At 44.4% G+C, this 16,384-nt stretch overlaps 1 protein-coding gene across 6 annotated transcripts in view; it reads right to left on the bottom strand.

Annotated features, from left to right (window-relative positions):
- Best3 (bestrophin 3) overlaps window positions 1–16,384 on the bottom strand; it is a 49,142-nt gene that overhangs the window by 16,061 nt on the left and 16,697 nt on the right. For all 6 annotated transcript variants that reach the window (NM_001191783.2, XM_087557254.1, XM_087557251.1 and 3 more), the window contains 5 exons: window positions 13,304–13,458; window positions 11,900–11,977; window positions 11,310–11,462; window positions 7,911–7,991; window positions 6,539–6,690 (listed from right to left, as the gene is read on the bottom strand). In NM_001191783.2, the coding sequence (NP_001178712.1) occupies window positions 6,539–6,690; window positions 7,911–7,991; window positions 11,310–11,462; window positions 11,900–11,977; window positions 13,304–13,458 (619 nt within the window). The remainder of the gene's footprint in view (window positions 1–6,538; window positions 6,691–7,910; window positions 7,992–11,309; window positions 11,463–11,899; window positions 11,978–13,303; window positions 13,459–16,384) is intronic.

The following is a 16,384-nucleotide window of genomic DNA, read 5'->3' as shown; positions in this document are numbered from 1 at the left end:
AGCAAGAAATAAAAGAAATTATAGAATGGTTACAAAAGTTTCCATATTATCTTGGGGGGCCATAAACATAGACTTTAAACTTTATTAAAATAAAGGTAAATGTTGAATGCATATCTGGTGCCCACAAGTCTGGCAGTATAACTGCAGTTTTCTTTTTTTTCTTTCTATTCTTTTTTTCGGAGCTGGGGATCAAACCCAGGGCCTTGCGCTTGCTAGGCAAGCGCTCTACCACTGAGCCAAATCCCCAACCCCATAACTGCAGTTTTCTAAACTATTGTTTGCAGCTGAGAATTGTTTCCTGAACTGTACGTTCAGCTTTCCTCCTTGCAAGGGACATTTGGTGGGGTGATGAATAAGAGCTGGATGATTGCCCATTATGATGTACCTGTTCTAACTGCTTAAATCTGTGCCAAGAAGTAAAGCTTTTTGCAGCAACACACACCTCAAGTTTGTGTCTGTCTGTCGCGCTCAATCTGTTCTCTACCTGAAATCCAAGCCTTGGTCCCTCTGCTGACACACTCCTCTGGGTGGGCTGTAGCACTCATGCATGGTAGAATGACGGCCAAAGCTGTAACTACAGATTTACAAATGGACCAGTAACCCTCATGCTGAACTGGGAGACAAGGGGCTAAGGGTTATGAGGAAAAGTTAATGACCACAATGTTGTGAATACCCAGCCTTCTGGTGGACAGTTCCTGTGTGTGGAGCATCTTGGGAGTCACTCAGGTTGGAAACTGTCCTAGAGCCTCGACCTTCCCACCACCTCTTTGTGATCTATTTAAGAGTTCAGACCAAGAGTTATGTCAAATTTGGTCTTCCAAACCTTTCCTGAGGCATATCTAACTGCATGATACTACCTCGGTTATGACGTCACAGGCCCCACGGCTTGATGGAAGCACTACAGCCCAGCCCCCTCACCCCCTAACACTATTGTATTCTGCAGATGTCCTCTTGGCAAAGATAATTCAGCCGTGCACACCTGATACTATTTAAAGGTGAGAACTGAGCGCCCAAGGTGACCCCGTGTTGGCAGGCGGAAGAGTCCCCATGGCAATGGTGAACAGTGCACATTCATACTCTTTGGAAGGCCACTCCATCCTCTCTGGTCCATTGGGGGAAGGAAATCAATGAGCCAAGAGCACATTTTTGAGGAAGTTAGTGATTTGGAACTTGAGCTATTTTTAGTGGTTTATAACATAAGCATGAAATTGTATCTACCAGACTATGTATTTTCTTATAAAGCTAAAAGAAACCATTTGAACATATTGGCTAAGAAATGATTACTGAAAATACCAGTCTAGAAATACAATTATTGAAAAGAAAAAAATTAAAAGAAATGCATTTAAGGAACTTTAGCAAGACCTTTGCCTGCTACAATATGCATTTTCTGGTGTGAGAATTAGTATCTGTTGTACCAGCCTGAACACTTTGTATACATTGAGTGTAAGTTTGTATAACTATAAGGTGGGGATTATGGCATGGGAAACATGCTTAGAAGTTTTGCCAGAAAGACAGATAAATGAGTCATCATTTTCAATACAAATGATGAGGTTTTCCAAAATAAGTTCCTAACTAGAAGGAATTCTTAGCAGACTGGGCTATTTTTCCCCTTTACTAAGTAGGTCCTTTTACCACATGGATCCTTCTAGAAAATTACTACAAATGTTTGGAGGAGTGGCATATTATTTAAATGAGAGCTGTGAGCAGTCTGCATGCATATGCATGAGCATACTTTAGGTCAGTTGCAAGGAAAACAACCACTGCTGATACGCTGTGGGCTCCACTCCACAAGGCTGGAGCCATCTGTCACAGTGGACAGCTCGTTGGTGTTCTTCTAAAACTCTTGAGGGATTACTGGTTCTTTTTTTCTGTTGTTTTGATTTTCATGAAAGGATTAAAGGGAGTTATGAGACTTAAGGTCTCATATTTCAATTTCCGTACACTATATTCCTCATTATCTCCAATATTTGTGTAATGGGTAACGTCAAGTAAATAAAAATGGAAATCTAGAGTGATCCATGATGCTGTCACATGACGATAAAAGCATTCTCCACATATATATATATATACATATATATACATATATATATAAACAAACAGTGTTTATATTTAAGCATCACACTAGGGACAGATCTTGTTTTATTTTCTCATTAACTAGTTGGTTAGTTTTGAAACTGGGTCTCCTCACTCTATAGCCCTAGGCTGGCCTTAACTCCTCATGTGCTGGGATTGCAGACATGGCTTGTCAGTCTTTATTACTGCCCTGCCAAGACCACTGTTCACTTAGGGTTTGGGTGTGTGTTCTTGTGCATTTTGTGGACAGTTCTTCTTTTGGCTGGTTTCAGAAGTTTTCTTCATCTTGGTTGATAGTGTCTTTGTGGTTAAACTAACAAAGATGCCTTCATTAAAATAGAAACTTCTCCTATCAGGACAAAAGAGCAAACTAAGAACTTAACTAAACTGACCTCAGGTGAGATAATGGAGAGATTTCAAACATGGAAAAGGACTGTGTCATTGTTCAGTTAGTTCACGGGGTGGCTTGCCAAATAGAGATTGGTGGTTATATGACAATTATGAAGAGTTATTAAATATAACAATCATTTCTAATTTGGGTATTTCATTCAGATTCTGGGTATGTGTGTGTTCATGTGTATAAGTGCCGCTGTGTGTGTGTGTGTGTGTGTATGTGTGTGTGTAGATCAGAGGACAACCTAGTGTTGGTCCTTCCAGTCCTTGAGACTGTCCCTCACGGCCGTGTCCATCAGTCCAGCTGGCTCTGGAGCTGCCAGAGATCCTTCTGTGTGTTTCCTGTTTTGCCGTGGGAACACTGGGATCATAGGTGTGTGTACTGCAGGTGTCTTTACGTGTCTTTGGGTGCTGGGGACCCTACATTGGGTCCTTCTGCTTGCACGGTAAGAGCTTTAGCTACTTCTGATCCGTCTCCCCATCCCCAGTCCTCCTTTCCGAGTTTTTTTTTTTTTTTTTTTTTTTTGGTTCTTTTTTTCGGACTTACAAGTTTTGATTTTGAAGCTTCTTAAGAAACACGATTTATACAGAGTTGGAAGATAGAACATCAGGACTGATTTGATATTAGAATCTTCGAAACAGGATTTTTAAAGAGTACTTTTTAGATCTGGTTGAAAAGAGGCAGATGGGCTTTGCCAAGGCTGCCTCTGGATTAAAACAGCATGGTGCTGGACGATGTGAGCCTTTCAGGCACCACCCGGTCCTCCTTCATGGCACCCAACCTCGCCCCTCCTAGGCCAGCCCGACCCCCTTTCCACTCTCCTAGGACTTCATGTCTTTGGATGACATTTAACACATCCCCTCCCGATTTCTTCCCTACTCTTTCTTACGCCTATGATTAGCATCTGGCACACAATTTACTACCTAGTAGGAATCTGGAAAAAAAACTTACTTGGGTAAATGAATGAATGCATTCTATATGGGATGGTACAAGCAAATGCATAGTGTGAGTTTGTACTGCGGATTTAAGGGGGTGGCATTTCATTACGCATAGCTAGCACGGAGGAAGAAAACCTGTGGTCTGAATGTGTTTAACACCGACAACAAAGGGAACTCTTTTTCATGTGGAGGTGCGTAATGTGTGAATGCGGAAGTCATTCTGACTGTGTTGAAGAGGAGCAGAACAGTTCCCCAGCCTGCCCTTGTGTGGTACTTTGGCTCCGCGTTCAAGGACATTTTCTTGATTTTAGAATTTCTGGCTCACGGGAATTGTGACTACACGTCTGAAAAGGTGATATAAAGAGGTAAGCCAAATTTGAATTCTGAATTAAATGTATCTGGACTGTACTCCTCAACCTGTGGGTTTCAGTCCCTTTGGATCAGTTCGTAACAATGAAAATACATCCTGTACAGCAGATATTTATATTATAATTCACAGTAGCAAAATTACAGTTATGAAGTAGTAACGTAATAATCTGATGGTTGGGGGTCAGCACAGCATGAAGACTTATATTAAAGGGTCAAAGTGTTAGGAAGGTCAAGAACCGCTGCTTTTAACAGAATCTGATTAAAATTTTCCTCATTGAAGAATGGATTTCATATACTCATCTGCAGGGACTCATGAGCCAGCCTGGGCTACCTAAATCACTGTGCCTTCCCTCTGTCTATTGTTCGTTTGAGAATGGATATGCTAGTCGAGCCCAGTCAACCGTGGTGAACCAGCACTTGAGTTTGGAAAGTTGGAAAGAATCGTGTACCCTTTCCGTGGGATTGTGGGGGTTACAGGCTTGGAGCAGCTAGCTGCCTTCTTGAGGAGAGGCTGCCTGAAAACCGAGCCTTGGTAGAGAGACCCTGAACAGGAAGAGAAAGATTAGACAACCTTAAACCCCTCACATCCCCCAAACCTCTGGAGTAAGTCATTCCCCCAAACCGGCTAGTTTCTAGGTGGGACCCGAGAGTGTCCCCTTTTATGTCCATTGATTTGCACTTTTCTCTGTCTCAGGTGACTAGAAACATTAAGTACCACAACCACAGGAAGCATCGGCAATCATGGCGCACAAATGTGGTTCTGTGAAGGCCTGACCTCCTGTAGCCTGTGTTCCCACAGGGAAATTCTCTGGAGTGTGAAGTTTTCCTTCCACGGCCCTCACTCTTGCAGAAAGCCAGAGCAGGTGAGCCGTTGTCTAATGGTTTCTCTGATTAGTCGGTTCTAGCGGAGTCCAGCTGGATCTTTTACAGTCTGGTATCTACTGTCCTCCTCCCACTCTACTGTGCTTGCTTCTGCTGGCTTTCCCTTGTGCCCCTCTCCACAAGGCAGATAAGTCAGTCATTTTGATGAGAGGCCTTCTCTTTGACAACTGATATTTTTCTACAGTTTTAAATATTACATCTTTTGCTTTTCTCCCATTTGTTTTATTTTCTGTCCCTACAGTTGATTTAATAGGAAAAAGAACTTAAGAGTTATTTAGTCTTTCTGTGACTTAGTCTGGAACCCACAAGTCAGAGGCCTGACTGATAATAACAATAGTATTCTGTAACCATGTCTACAGTATTTTATAGTTGTAATCTCATTTATTATTCCCCATCATCTGCTGGAGCAGACATCGTCTCAAAGATCTTGTCAACTGTCTATGTTTCCAAATTTAGGAATAGGAAAAACAATTTAATTCCTTTTGAGGAGTTGGCAAAATTATGATCAGAGCAAATATGTAGATCATACAAAATTCTTGCATTCCCTTCAATAACTTTAACCGTTGTGCAGAAACAACTGAATGGTCATTAGAAAGGGGCACAGAGTGTGGAGCAGATTCCCAGACTCTGGCTCTAGTGTCTGTCTCCTTTACTCTGTGAGGTAGAGCTTCAGATACATTGTGTTCTTCCGTGGAGGGAGCTGGGGAAAGGACAGAGCATATTTAATTAGCTAAAAGCAAGCTCACAGAAAAACGTGTTATTGATTTTGGAAACTGAGAGGCTTGCTAGATGGCGGTGACACTCTGTGACTGAGAAGGAACTGGATTTGCTGAGGAGGGCCAGCAACAGGCCGCTGCTCCTCCTCAGGACTGAGCGGTAGTCTGGGGGAAGTAGGAGGAGCATGCTGGGAAGGAGGAGGAGCATGCTGGCCTGGACCAATGGAAGAGACCAGCCTTGGAAACAAGTCTGTGTTGTTGTGAGCAACCTTCTGTAAAGAGGGCACCTACCTCACTGTCCTGCTGCCTGGATCTCTCTCACTGTTTACCTCAGCTCCTGAAATGCCACTTCCCACGGCCAACCTTTGCTTTGGGTTTCAAAGGGCTTTTGGCTTCAGAGGCCCTTTTGGAACAGGGGCCCATTACGAACTCGGATTTGGAGGTGTCTGAGATGAAGCAAAACTTTACAGGTAGAGGACAGAAACTAGATACCTGAGCATGGGGAGTCGGGGCCAGGACACTGCTGGAGCAGGAGAACGCACACTAGCAACTTGCTTCAAAATCACTAGACCTGCATAGCATAAAGCCGGCCTGAATTGCAGCAGCGATGGCCAGGGTGGGGGTGGGGTGGTAGTTGCTTCTAAGGCCCCACCCCTTACTGTTGAGCTGTGTGTGTTGGGGGGAGAATCATCCTTTTTTGAGCCCCTGATGTGTTTCCCATATTTAGCACATATATTGACAGCATTAATCAGATTTTGAAGGGAGGAAAAAGAGGAGGAAGAGCAGGAGGACGAGAAGAAAGAAAGAAAAAGAAACAATGAAGTTAAAAGGCAGATGTTTTGGGGAAGATATTGGGGAAGTTGAGGGGAAGTTGGGGGTGGATAAGATCATATTTCACTGCATATATGTATGGAACTCAGCTTAGAGATGGCCTTGGGAACATGTCTGTATCATGTGGGTACGTAAACCTGATGATCCCAGTGTCTCTGGAATCCATATGGACGTGTGTGGAGAGAGCTGACCCTACAGACTTGCCCTCTGACCTCCACACACACAACATGGCATGTGCCTATCACATCATACATACATACATGCATACATGCATATATACATACAGTAAAAATTTAAATTCTCCAGAGTAGCCAAGGTTTTAAAACCATGCTTACCCCATTTGGATTGTTGAGCCCAGGAAGGAAGGTATACAGTAGTCAGCCGCTGCCAGCGTGTACGGTGGCCGAGCAGCAGAGTCGTCCCAGTAAATGTCCTTCTTCATCTTGGGTAAACTCATGTGCATTTCATCCACAGCCAGAAGAGAGACCTGGAATTGTTGTCGGATTGTTAGAGCAGCCTAGGCGGGAGGAGTTTCGAGCTGGAGTTGGAGAACAGGGCAGGGTCTGAGGGAAAATCAGAAAGCCCAAAGACAGACTTGCTGCACGCAGGTCTCTGCGGGAAGGTGTGCATGTTCTTTCCTGTTTATGAATGCCGGGCACCGGTGTGAATGGAGCTGTGGAAGCTCCTGTTCACCCTCTGTCCACATGCGTGGCACTTCATGTCACCTGCAAGATTCCTTTCTCATTGTTCTTTCCCCAGATACAGTACTGTCTCAGTGGCTCCCTGACAGCCACCATTCAACTCCAGGCAGTATAGAGATGAACATTCAATGTCCTTCCCTCTGCGACCCCACAAACCACCTCTACCTTCTTCTGCTTCCTATATGTCCTATCTTCGGCCCCAGCCCCTCTCTCTTTCTTTGAAACAGGGTCTCGGCCTGTGTCCCCAGCTACTTTTGAACTTGCAAATCTCCTTTCTCAGCCTAGCCAGTCCTGAGGTTGCAGGCATATGCCACTGGACCTGGCTCCATTCGTGTACTTGGAAAAGCAGTGTATCAGCAGACCCGTGCAGCAGTAACGGCCTCTCTGCCTTGGCTTAGACAGAGTGACAGATAAACTATTAAGCCTCTGGGAATCCGGTTTTGACAGAGAGGGAAACAGTATGCTTCCTCCCTGACAGACTGGCAGGGCCTCAAACAGATGGATGGGTGGAGGCTTCAGACAGAGGTTCTGAAGGGAGCCCTCCATAGAAAGAGAATGGCCTCCAGCCTTCGTGAGCAGCGGGGTGGGCTAAGGAGCTCCACCATGACCGCACACGTGAGAAAGAGGCTAGTGCAGCTCAGGCTGCACCCTGCACATCTGATGACTGGGGGCTGGTGGGTTACGTTCATGAATTCACACAGATCATGTCTGTATATCAGTCTGTGTCGCTGCTAATCTCTCTAGATGACAAGTCAGAGACGGCAAGGAGATGAGTTAAGACGTTGCTCTGTACTGGATGGAAGAGGGCAGATTATGCAGACAGTTTCTCACAGGGAAAAGCGACTTAATTGCAATGGAGATGAGGTCCGGGACTTTCCAGGTTCCCACAGGAACATCCAGTGCATGCAGTGTTTGCCTAGCGCTCTCAAGCCAGGGGACCTGCGTGTGGTCTGTTCACGCGTGATTTATGGTTACTGTTCACAGAGGATGGAGGAGTCCCTCTAACCTGCAGGTTTCTGTCAATGCACCAGTTTGTTTCGAAGTCGTCGTCGTCTTCCCCGAAAGGGTTGATCAGCTGCTCGGCAACCTGCAGTTGACAACACGGGGTGATTGGAAGCAGCTCGGGAGAAGACTGAGGAGCTTGCGGTTCACCCCACCCCAGGTGATTGCTCACTGTCGGTTTTAAAATATGGAGCCTATGGGTAGTGGGCTATTCTACAGATGTTTACCAGTGGGCAAGCCTCTTCATAGGCCCTTCTCTGCAAATGGACCTGACTGCTTATTTGATGGTGCTGTCCTACCCCAGGGAAGCCAGGAGCTCCGGGGAGCCCCAGTTGATAATGTGTGGTCGGACAGCAATGAAAGGTAAATCACATTAAAGCAATAGAAATACAGTATCTGTTGTGAGACACAACTGCTCCGTTTAGACCGCACCTGAGAGCCAGAGGCAAGATGGAAACAGGGTGGAGATTTAACTGTGTCTAATACATTAGCTGTCCTTCTGGGAGACATCTAGCTGGTTTCTGGTTAGATATATCATCTAATATTGGGTCAATAGTAACTATTCTTACCACGTTCCTGAATGGAATGGCCTTTTAAACATGAGCCTTAGATGTCAAATATAACCTTTTTCAACAGTTTTCTTTGATTTTTTTTACGTGTGTGTGTGTGTGTGTGTGTGTGAGAGAGAGAGAGAGAGAGAGAGAGAGAGAGAGAGAGAGAGAGGAGAGTGTTTCATTAATTTCTAGATTCTGAGACCATTTGGTAGAAACTCTACCCACTTGGGGTCAGGGAGTTGACTCGCTGGATAAGAGTGCTTAAGCTGCAAACCCAGGATCCTGAGTTCAACCTCCCAGCACCCGTGTGAAAAGCCAGATTTGACTGAGCAAACTTGTAACACCAGCAACGGAGGGATGAAGAGGGTTCTATTCTGAGAGTTCTCTGGCCAGCCAGCCTAGTAGAATGCTAAGCTGGCCATGGAGTGAGAAATCTTTCAAGGCAATAGGGTAGAGAGAGACAGAGGAAGAGGCAGACACTCAACCTGTGCTCTGGCCTCCACATGCATTAAGTACGGTGCACACTTCTGCACACTCACATGCATGTACCACACTACACACACACACACACACACACTCACACACACATACACACATACACACACATACACACATACACACACTCATACACACACACACACACACACACACACACACACACACACACACTAAAAAATAAGAAACTGTATCTTCTTGGCTTTCAGCATTTAAGCTAAAACACCTAGCTGCTATCCCCAATCTCCATTGTTCATGGGAATCACCCTCCCTGAAGTTCAACAAAAATCAGCAAAACAAAACACACTCCAGCAAACAGATGCCTGGGTCCCTCCCCCAAATACTCTAATTTACTCTCAGTGAGGGCGGACCCAGGCAACAGCCCTGAATAAAGCTCTCAGACGTTCTCAGAGCATGGCCAGGGTGGGGAAGCAGAGAGCTAGAGCAGAGACCACTTGGGCAGAGGATGTCTCATCATAGAGACTGTGAGAGTCCTTCATTGTGTTGTGAGGGCTGTCTTCCTCTGCTTGCTCAAGGTTTTGCTTAAATTAAATGGGCCATTATTTCAGCCCTATGAATATTTTTGTTCTATTCCTATTTCTCAGTTTCATACATCAGTCTTATATATGTTATTGCAGACTATATTTCAGAGTCAAAATGACCCATCTGTGCATTGAGTAGGTCATGAGGGTTACTTTCCTAGAGAGCACCATTTGCAGTAAGAAAGATCGAGGTGTGCTTCCTACACTTTGGATAGAGCGGTTCTTTGGAAACAGAGACACAGTCTACAGGTGTGGGAACTACACTTTTATTTCACTGGCTTATCTTGAACAGAGCCACACTTGTGTGTTTCTAAAAATGGTTTGTAGAAGAAAGGGACTTAGACATCTCACCAGAAAAAGGAGCCATTAACCTCTTTGTGGTTCCACTGAACACTTACTACCAACACACACACACAGACAATTAAGCTTGGCACAATGACAAAGGACAAACCAAACAATGGAACAGGGTGATGATGGTGTGGTTGAGCACTGGGGTCAGCTGTGGTGACTACGCTGAAAAGGGTAAAGCCCACTTTTCTGTCTAACAGAACCATCCCTCTCTCTTGCTCTCTCTCACTCCAAGAAAGTGAGTAAATGTTATTAGTAATCATGACCATCTGGTTAAAAACATTGTTGCCATTTGAAGGACATGCTACTTGTCACTGGAGTCCGATTTGAAATGCCAGCCTGGGCTGGAGAGATGACTCAGTGGTTAAAAGCACCGGCTGCTCTTTCAGAGGTCCTGAGTTCAATTCCCAGCAACCACATGGAGGCTCACAGCCATCTGTAATGAGATCTGATGCCCTCTTCTGGTGTGTCTGAAGACAGCTACAGTGTACTCATATTTAATAAATAAATAAATCTTTAAAAAAAAAAGAAATGCCAACATACTTATGAAGATCCAAGCCAATGAAAGAAGCACTACTTGAAAGGAGTCTGTCCCAACCCAAAGGCCTGACCACACCTGTGTGACCTTTGAAAGGCCAAGTATTTGGAAACTTTGTTTCTTTAATCTCCCTGAAAGTATTACTGGGTGTCAATGTACTGAGGGAACTGTTGCCTTTGGCTTTTTTTTTTTTTTTTTTTTTCTGTCACATCCTGAGAGTGATGGCACATCAGGCTCCTGATGTTTACAGACTTACATCTGGGGAGGGGCGGAGGTGGTGGGGGTGGTGGTGGTGGGGACAGACACAATTCCACACTCATGACTGGGCAAACTTCTCTCACTGCTCTGACACGCTTTTAGCTTTTAGGCAAAAGGAAATGTCATCGCTAATCCTGATGTTTCTGCTTTTAATCCAGATGAGTTGTTTTGAAAATGGAATGTGTCCTCCCCTCCCCCCGTGTGGCAGCTAGTGGAACTTAGGGGGCTACAGATAATAATTTACGGAGTGGAGCAGAACCCAGCATCCGTCACAGCATTTAAGCTCAGGTCCGCTCTCAAAGGCTTGGTGCTTTCACAGTCATTTCCTCTGCCCAGTTGTGCCTGGAGACCCACACAGGTGCAGTTCCCACTTTAATTACATTACCGCAATCCTAGTGGGAGCGCACAGAGGCTTGGAGAAAAATCCACAGCGGTAAGAGGAGTGTTCTCATCTCTCTGCATAATGAACTGCCTCGGACCACTGCAGTCCAGCCTCTGAACTCACCATTTCTATCTTGGTGGAAAAGCACTCACGTCTTTGAGCCAGTGTGCATTAAGTCTACCCCTGGGTTATTGATTATTTGTCAAACACTCAGAGGAGGGTCTGTGTGGACAGTCTGAAAGGCAGGGGGTTGTTGCAGTGTCTGGGCACTGAGGTTGTGGACTACCTTGAGCCATCCTGCGTAGAAGAAGAACTGGAGGAGGGTGAAGATGGGAATGTACAGGTCCAAGTCGTGTCCCGCGTAGCCTTTGGTGGGATCCAGGAACTGCCGTCCGATCAGGCATGCAAAGAAGAACGTGTAGACGGCGAGAGTGACGACCTGGGACAGAGAAGGCAGGGTGAGAGCACAGTGCTGGCATCCACGGGTGCAAAGTGTGTGGGTGGGAAAACAAAAACAAAACAAACAAACAAACCCCGCACCCCCCAACCCCCGCATGCATGGGCCTGGGGCTATGGCTCAGTCAATAAAGTGCTTACAGCACCAGCGTGAGGATCTGAGTTCGAGTCCAAGCACCCTGGTAAAATGACAGAACAGCAGGTCCAGTGCTGGGCAAGGGGTGGACATAGGTAGATCGCTGTCCTCACTGGCCAGCAAGTTTAAATGAAAGATGGAAAGTTCTAGGTCTCAGAGATCTTATCTGAAAGCATAAAGTGGATGGCTCCCAGGGCTCCTGGGGATGGACACCCAAGGTTGACCTTGGGTTCCTAATCTCCTGTCCCCATCCCCACTGCAGTCCCATGCACAGTATTTGGTACCTGTGTGTAAACCAGTGGAATGCCAACCCAGTCGTAACCAAATAAGAGGCTGCACCAAGAGCGGTACCGATTCATTTCCTAAGCCAAAAACAGATAAAAAAAAGAAACAAAAAAACAAAAAAACATACTTTACTAAAATGACAACCACTGTAATGAACATTAGCTGTGATTCAGAACAACCCCCTCTACACACACACACACACACACACACACACACACACACGCACACACACGCACACACACACACACACACGCCGCTGATGAGTGCGTTGGTAAATTCTGAGGCCACCTTTGTGAGACTGGTAAGCTGGCCCCAGAGGTTCCTGTGAATAGAAAGTTCTGAGAAACTGAAGGTTCCATGGAGCAGTTTGTAAAAAGAAAACAATAAATGTCGAGGATGTCTAGATATCATTTTATAAATATTAAGAGAAGATGGAATGTTTTAGGGAAGGATAAAACCCATTTTCCTAACGCAGAATCTTCAATGTATAGACTGGCCCCAGGTGCTTATGAGAAGCCAAGAACCTTAATATTTTAAATAAGTGAATACTGGTTATTTTGGTAGGAAAAAAATTGGCAAGCACTTTTTCTCTCCTTAAAAACATTCTTGCTATAGATATTAGAAAAGACATAGAAATGCTTAGCTTTCTGCCCAACAATCTGGAACTTTAAAGTGTCCATATTAACAGCAAATATCTGTAACAGGAAGGCCGGAGGGTCATCGATTCCTATCTTTATCCGTATGAGACAGGAGTCTAATATTACCTGTGAAAACCGTTAGCCACTTTAGCCTCGTCCACACATGAGACCATCAGAGCTATCGTGGGAGATTATCTAGTCCCTGCATAAATCTCTCTGGTGATTATCTAGTCCCTGCATAAATCTCTCCGGTGAATCCTGATCTCCTTTGTTTACCCAGACACTGCTTTACTCCCTGGAGTAACTAAAGGCTGATTTAAGTTTAAACTATTCAAATTTGGGCAGGGGGTCGGGTGGAGTTGAAGCTCAGAGGAAGACTGCTTGCCTAGTGTGCAAAAGGCCCTCTGGGTTTCATCCCATCACTAAAAAGAAAAAAAGAAAGAAAGAAAGAAAAGGAGGATTTTACTCTAGAATTCATAAGCAAGGGCTAGCAAATGCCTGAGGGCAATGTGTCTCTTCAGACACATTAAGCTGACTTAACACTTTCCCATAAGCCTCTCACAGAGTGTGCTGTGCAGGCAGCAAACGCTTCCAAGGGGCCTGAGGGAGTCCTGCTCTTTGTCCTGCACACACTGGTTTTGGTGATGGCTTTCTGGCTCCTTGGAGTCTGAAGAGAATAGAGCAGACTTTTTGGTCTGACCCCTTACATCAGGGCCCTCTTGATCTCTGATTAGCGCCCTTTTCTCATGGTTCACGCACACTTACGGTCATCAGTGATTGTAGATCGACGCTGTCTCTGATTCTGCCTTCATTCCGGGCTTTGGTTGCAAGATTTCCAAACCAAATGAACGGAACCCAGTATTTCAGATGAGGCGACTTGAGGTGGTCGAATAACTTCCTCTCATCTGCCGTCATAAAACCTTCATGCAAAAGAGCAATGGGGATCTCATACACACGTAGTGGAGCACTGACGCGTCACCATATTTTTACATAGTCTATGCAAGAATACTCAGCTAGGGGAGGATGCTAAAGAAGCAAAGATTCTTGTCTCCGGTGGTTTATATTTGTGTTAGCGAAGAGGAGTTTTGCACACAAGTATATGTGTGTGCATGTACACACACAAGGTGCACACACATACACTGATATGTGAAGCAGTTCACCATCTTGGTGATCTGATAGGGAAGATAAGAGAGACACATGAGCCCGGGACACAGGGTCTTAAAACGTGAGGCACAGCCCTGTATGGGGTAGCATAGCTAAATGTGGATCACAACTATTGGTAATGTACAATGGTAACGTACAAATTCTGAACGTACAATGGGCAAAGATCAATTTGAAATCAAGCACACCATGAATCAGAGGTGTTGCGTGGCGACAAGCTATGCTCAGTGCAGAGTGCACCAAGGCCAGAGTGAGTCCGTTAACGACACAGGTGTGGCTCTTTGATTTTCTACGTACTTCATATTGCCTAAGTTTTCATAAACATTTCTCCCATAAAAGAGGGTTGGTGAGTGGAAAGAGTTTAAGATCCCTGATCTAGACTGTCTAGAGGAGTTTTCCTTTATAGATTTAGCACAATAATACTTAGATTGTTAGGGTTAAGAGTTGAACACAATTCAACTCCTCTGTGCCTCCCACCTTCTCCTGTCAACCTCCTGCTTGCTCACGACTGCTTCTGTGGTGCAGCCTTTTATTTCTTACTTCTCCCTCCCAGGGACTGCTATAATTTAGAGTTACCATCTGGTGCTGTCTCGACTTGTAGTGGAGTGATATTATACATAATGAAATACAAAGACTACCTTACTCTTTTTAGTCCCCACACTATTTTGCACAAATTTCTGAAATGCGTGTGTATAAAATGCAGTTAGCTTGAGTTTGCAGTGACCTCCCCCTGAGCCTTGGGGGTTTCCTCTGGAATTAATATCTGCTTTACAAGGATGGTCCTGGGGATACAGCTCGGTGGGAAGTGCTTGCCTATCGTGTTGGAAGCCAGCACTGCCCATCAGAGAGGCCCACGAGGGAGGGAGTGTGTTACCTGAGATGCTAAATGTACAGGAAGAGTTCAGTGCTAAGGAATAAAGCATGGTGGACACTTCCTCTGGCTTCTTCTTTCACCTTCATCTCTCCCCACACAAGGGATGAAGGGGAACAGGGTGGTAGGCTTATTTAATAAACATCGAAAGAGGTTTATTATTATTATTATTATTATTATTATTATTATTATTATTATTATTATTTGCAGAGTCTATGGAGACATGGCTGTCCCGGAACTCACTATGTAGACCATGTTGGCCTTGAACTCACAAAGGTCCATCTGCCCCTACTTGCTGAACGCTGGGGTTAAAGACATTACCACCGCTGCTGGGCTATTTGAGTTACGTGTTTGTGCACACGTGTGTGGGGGTCCTTGGAAGCCAGAGGCGTTTGGTTGAGAGCTGAGAACTGAACACAGGACCTCTACAAGAGCAGCGCGTGCCGGTAACTGCTGACCATCTCTCCATTTTCTTAATATCTGCCTGTAAAGAAGTGTATCTTAAGAGCTTACGTTTTATGCTTGGGTTTTACCTTTTTTTTTTTTTTTTTTTTTTTTTTTTTTTTTTTTTTAAAAAGATGGCTAACTAACTCGAACAGAACCAATATTCAAAAAATCCAAATGGATATTAATGGAGAAAATAGCCCTCGTTTCTTCCCTAACCACCTTGCTCCAATCAAACTGTGATCATGTAACTGTACAGTTACATGATATATGGAATTTGTACATACACGGAATTTTGTATGTACTTGCTTGTTAAACACACATTATTTTTATTTGTATATATATTTATAATTGACTTCTATTTTATATTTGTATATTACAGATTTAAAAATTAATAGACAGAGGACAGCAGGCTGCTTTAAATGACTGCTCTCTACTAACATTAATTGGTAGTTGTTTACAATGTTAATTAGTTCCACTTTGAATAGATATTGAAGGCTGTGTCTAACCTTTAACCATAGTGGCCTTCTTTACTGTGGTTCTAGGGGCCGAACCTAGGGCCTTGTGCATGCTGGGTGAGTTCTCTCCCTCTTCAGCTAAATGCTCAGCCCTGGTTCTAATGTTCTGTTAGTGAAGACAATATCACAATGACGCTGTGTTCCTAGCCCTTTAACTCTCTGAGTGGCTTCTAAATGTTTGATTTAGTGTAAATTATATTTTCTGAATGAAATATTATCTGTGCAACTAATTTTGTTAGATATTAATTGTGGTTTATTTCTAAAAATATTTTTAAGCTCTCTAGTCTAAGAATTATTTACTTTTTATGTATATGAGTAGTCCACTGTCGCTGTCTTCAGACACACCAGAAGAGGGCATCGGATCCCATTACAGACGGTTGTGAGCCACCATGTGGTTGCTGGGAATTGAACTCAGGACCTCTGGAAGAGCAGTCAGTGCTCTAACCGCTGAGCCATCTCTCCAGTCCCGTGGTTTATATCTTTGTCTCTGAATTGTAATCATTTGCTAGTGAAGTGCTGATGACATTCCAGTAAAAACCAACTTGGCCTTAATGTAACATCTTGGTCTATAGCCTGCTTACAAACTTGGTTTTTCTACTTCAAGTTATTATCCCTCCTTATCATGTAAGATTTAAGAGGTGAAATTATAATAGAAAAATATGCCAAAGAGGAAGTAAGACACATGACTTGCTAGTCATTGACTCCTCAGAGAGTGGAGCTCTCTAGGTCTCCTAGGTCTGGTATGACGTAGGCCAGTGTTCTCAAGAGTGAGGTCCCAGACAGAAGCCCTTGATCTCAGAATCTGTTCCTGGTGCCTAGAAAAGTTGGGTAGGTCTGGCCCCACCTGCAGGC

The sequence above is a fragment of the Rattus norvegicus genome, chromosome 7 (assembly GCF_021556685.1).
Source record: "Rattus norvegicus strain SHRSP/BbbUtx chromosome 7, alternate assembly SHRSP_T2T, whole genome shotgun sequence".
NCBI lineage: Eukaryota > Metazoa > Chordata > Mammalia > Rodentia > Muridae > Rattus > Rattus norvegicus.
The sequence above is the reverse complement of the archived record's forward strand: the minus strand, read 5'-3'. Positions and strand labels throughout refer to the sequence as shown.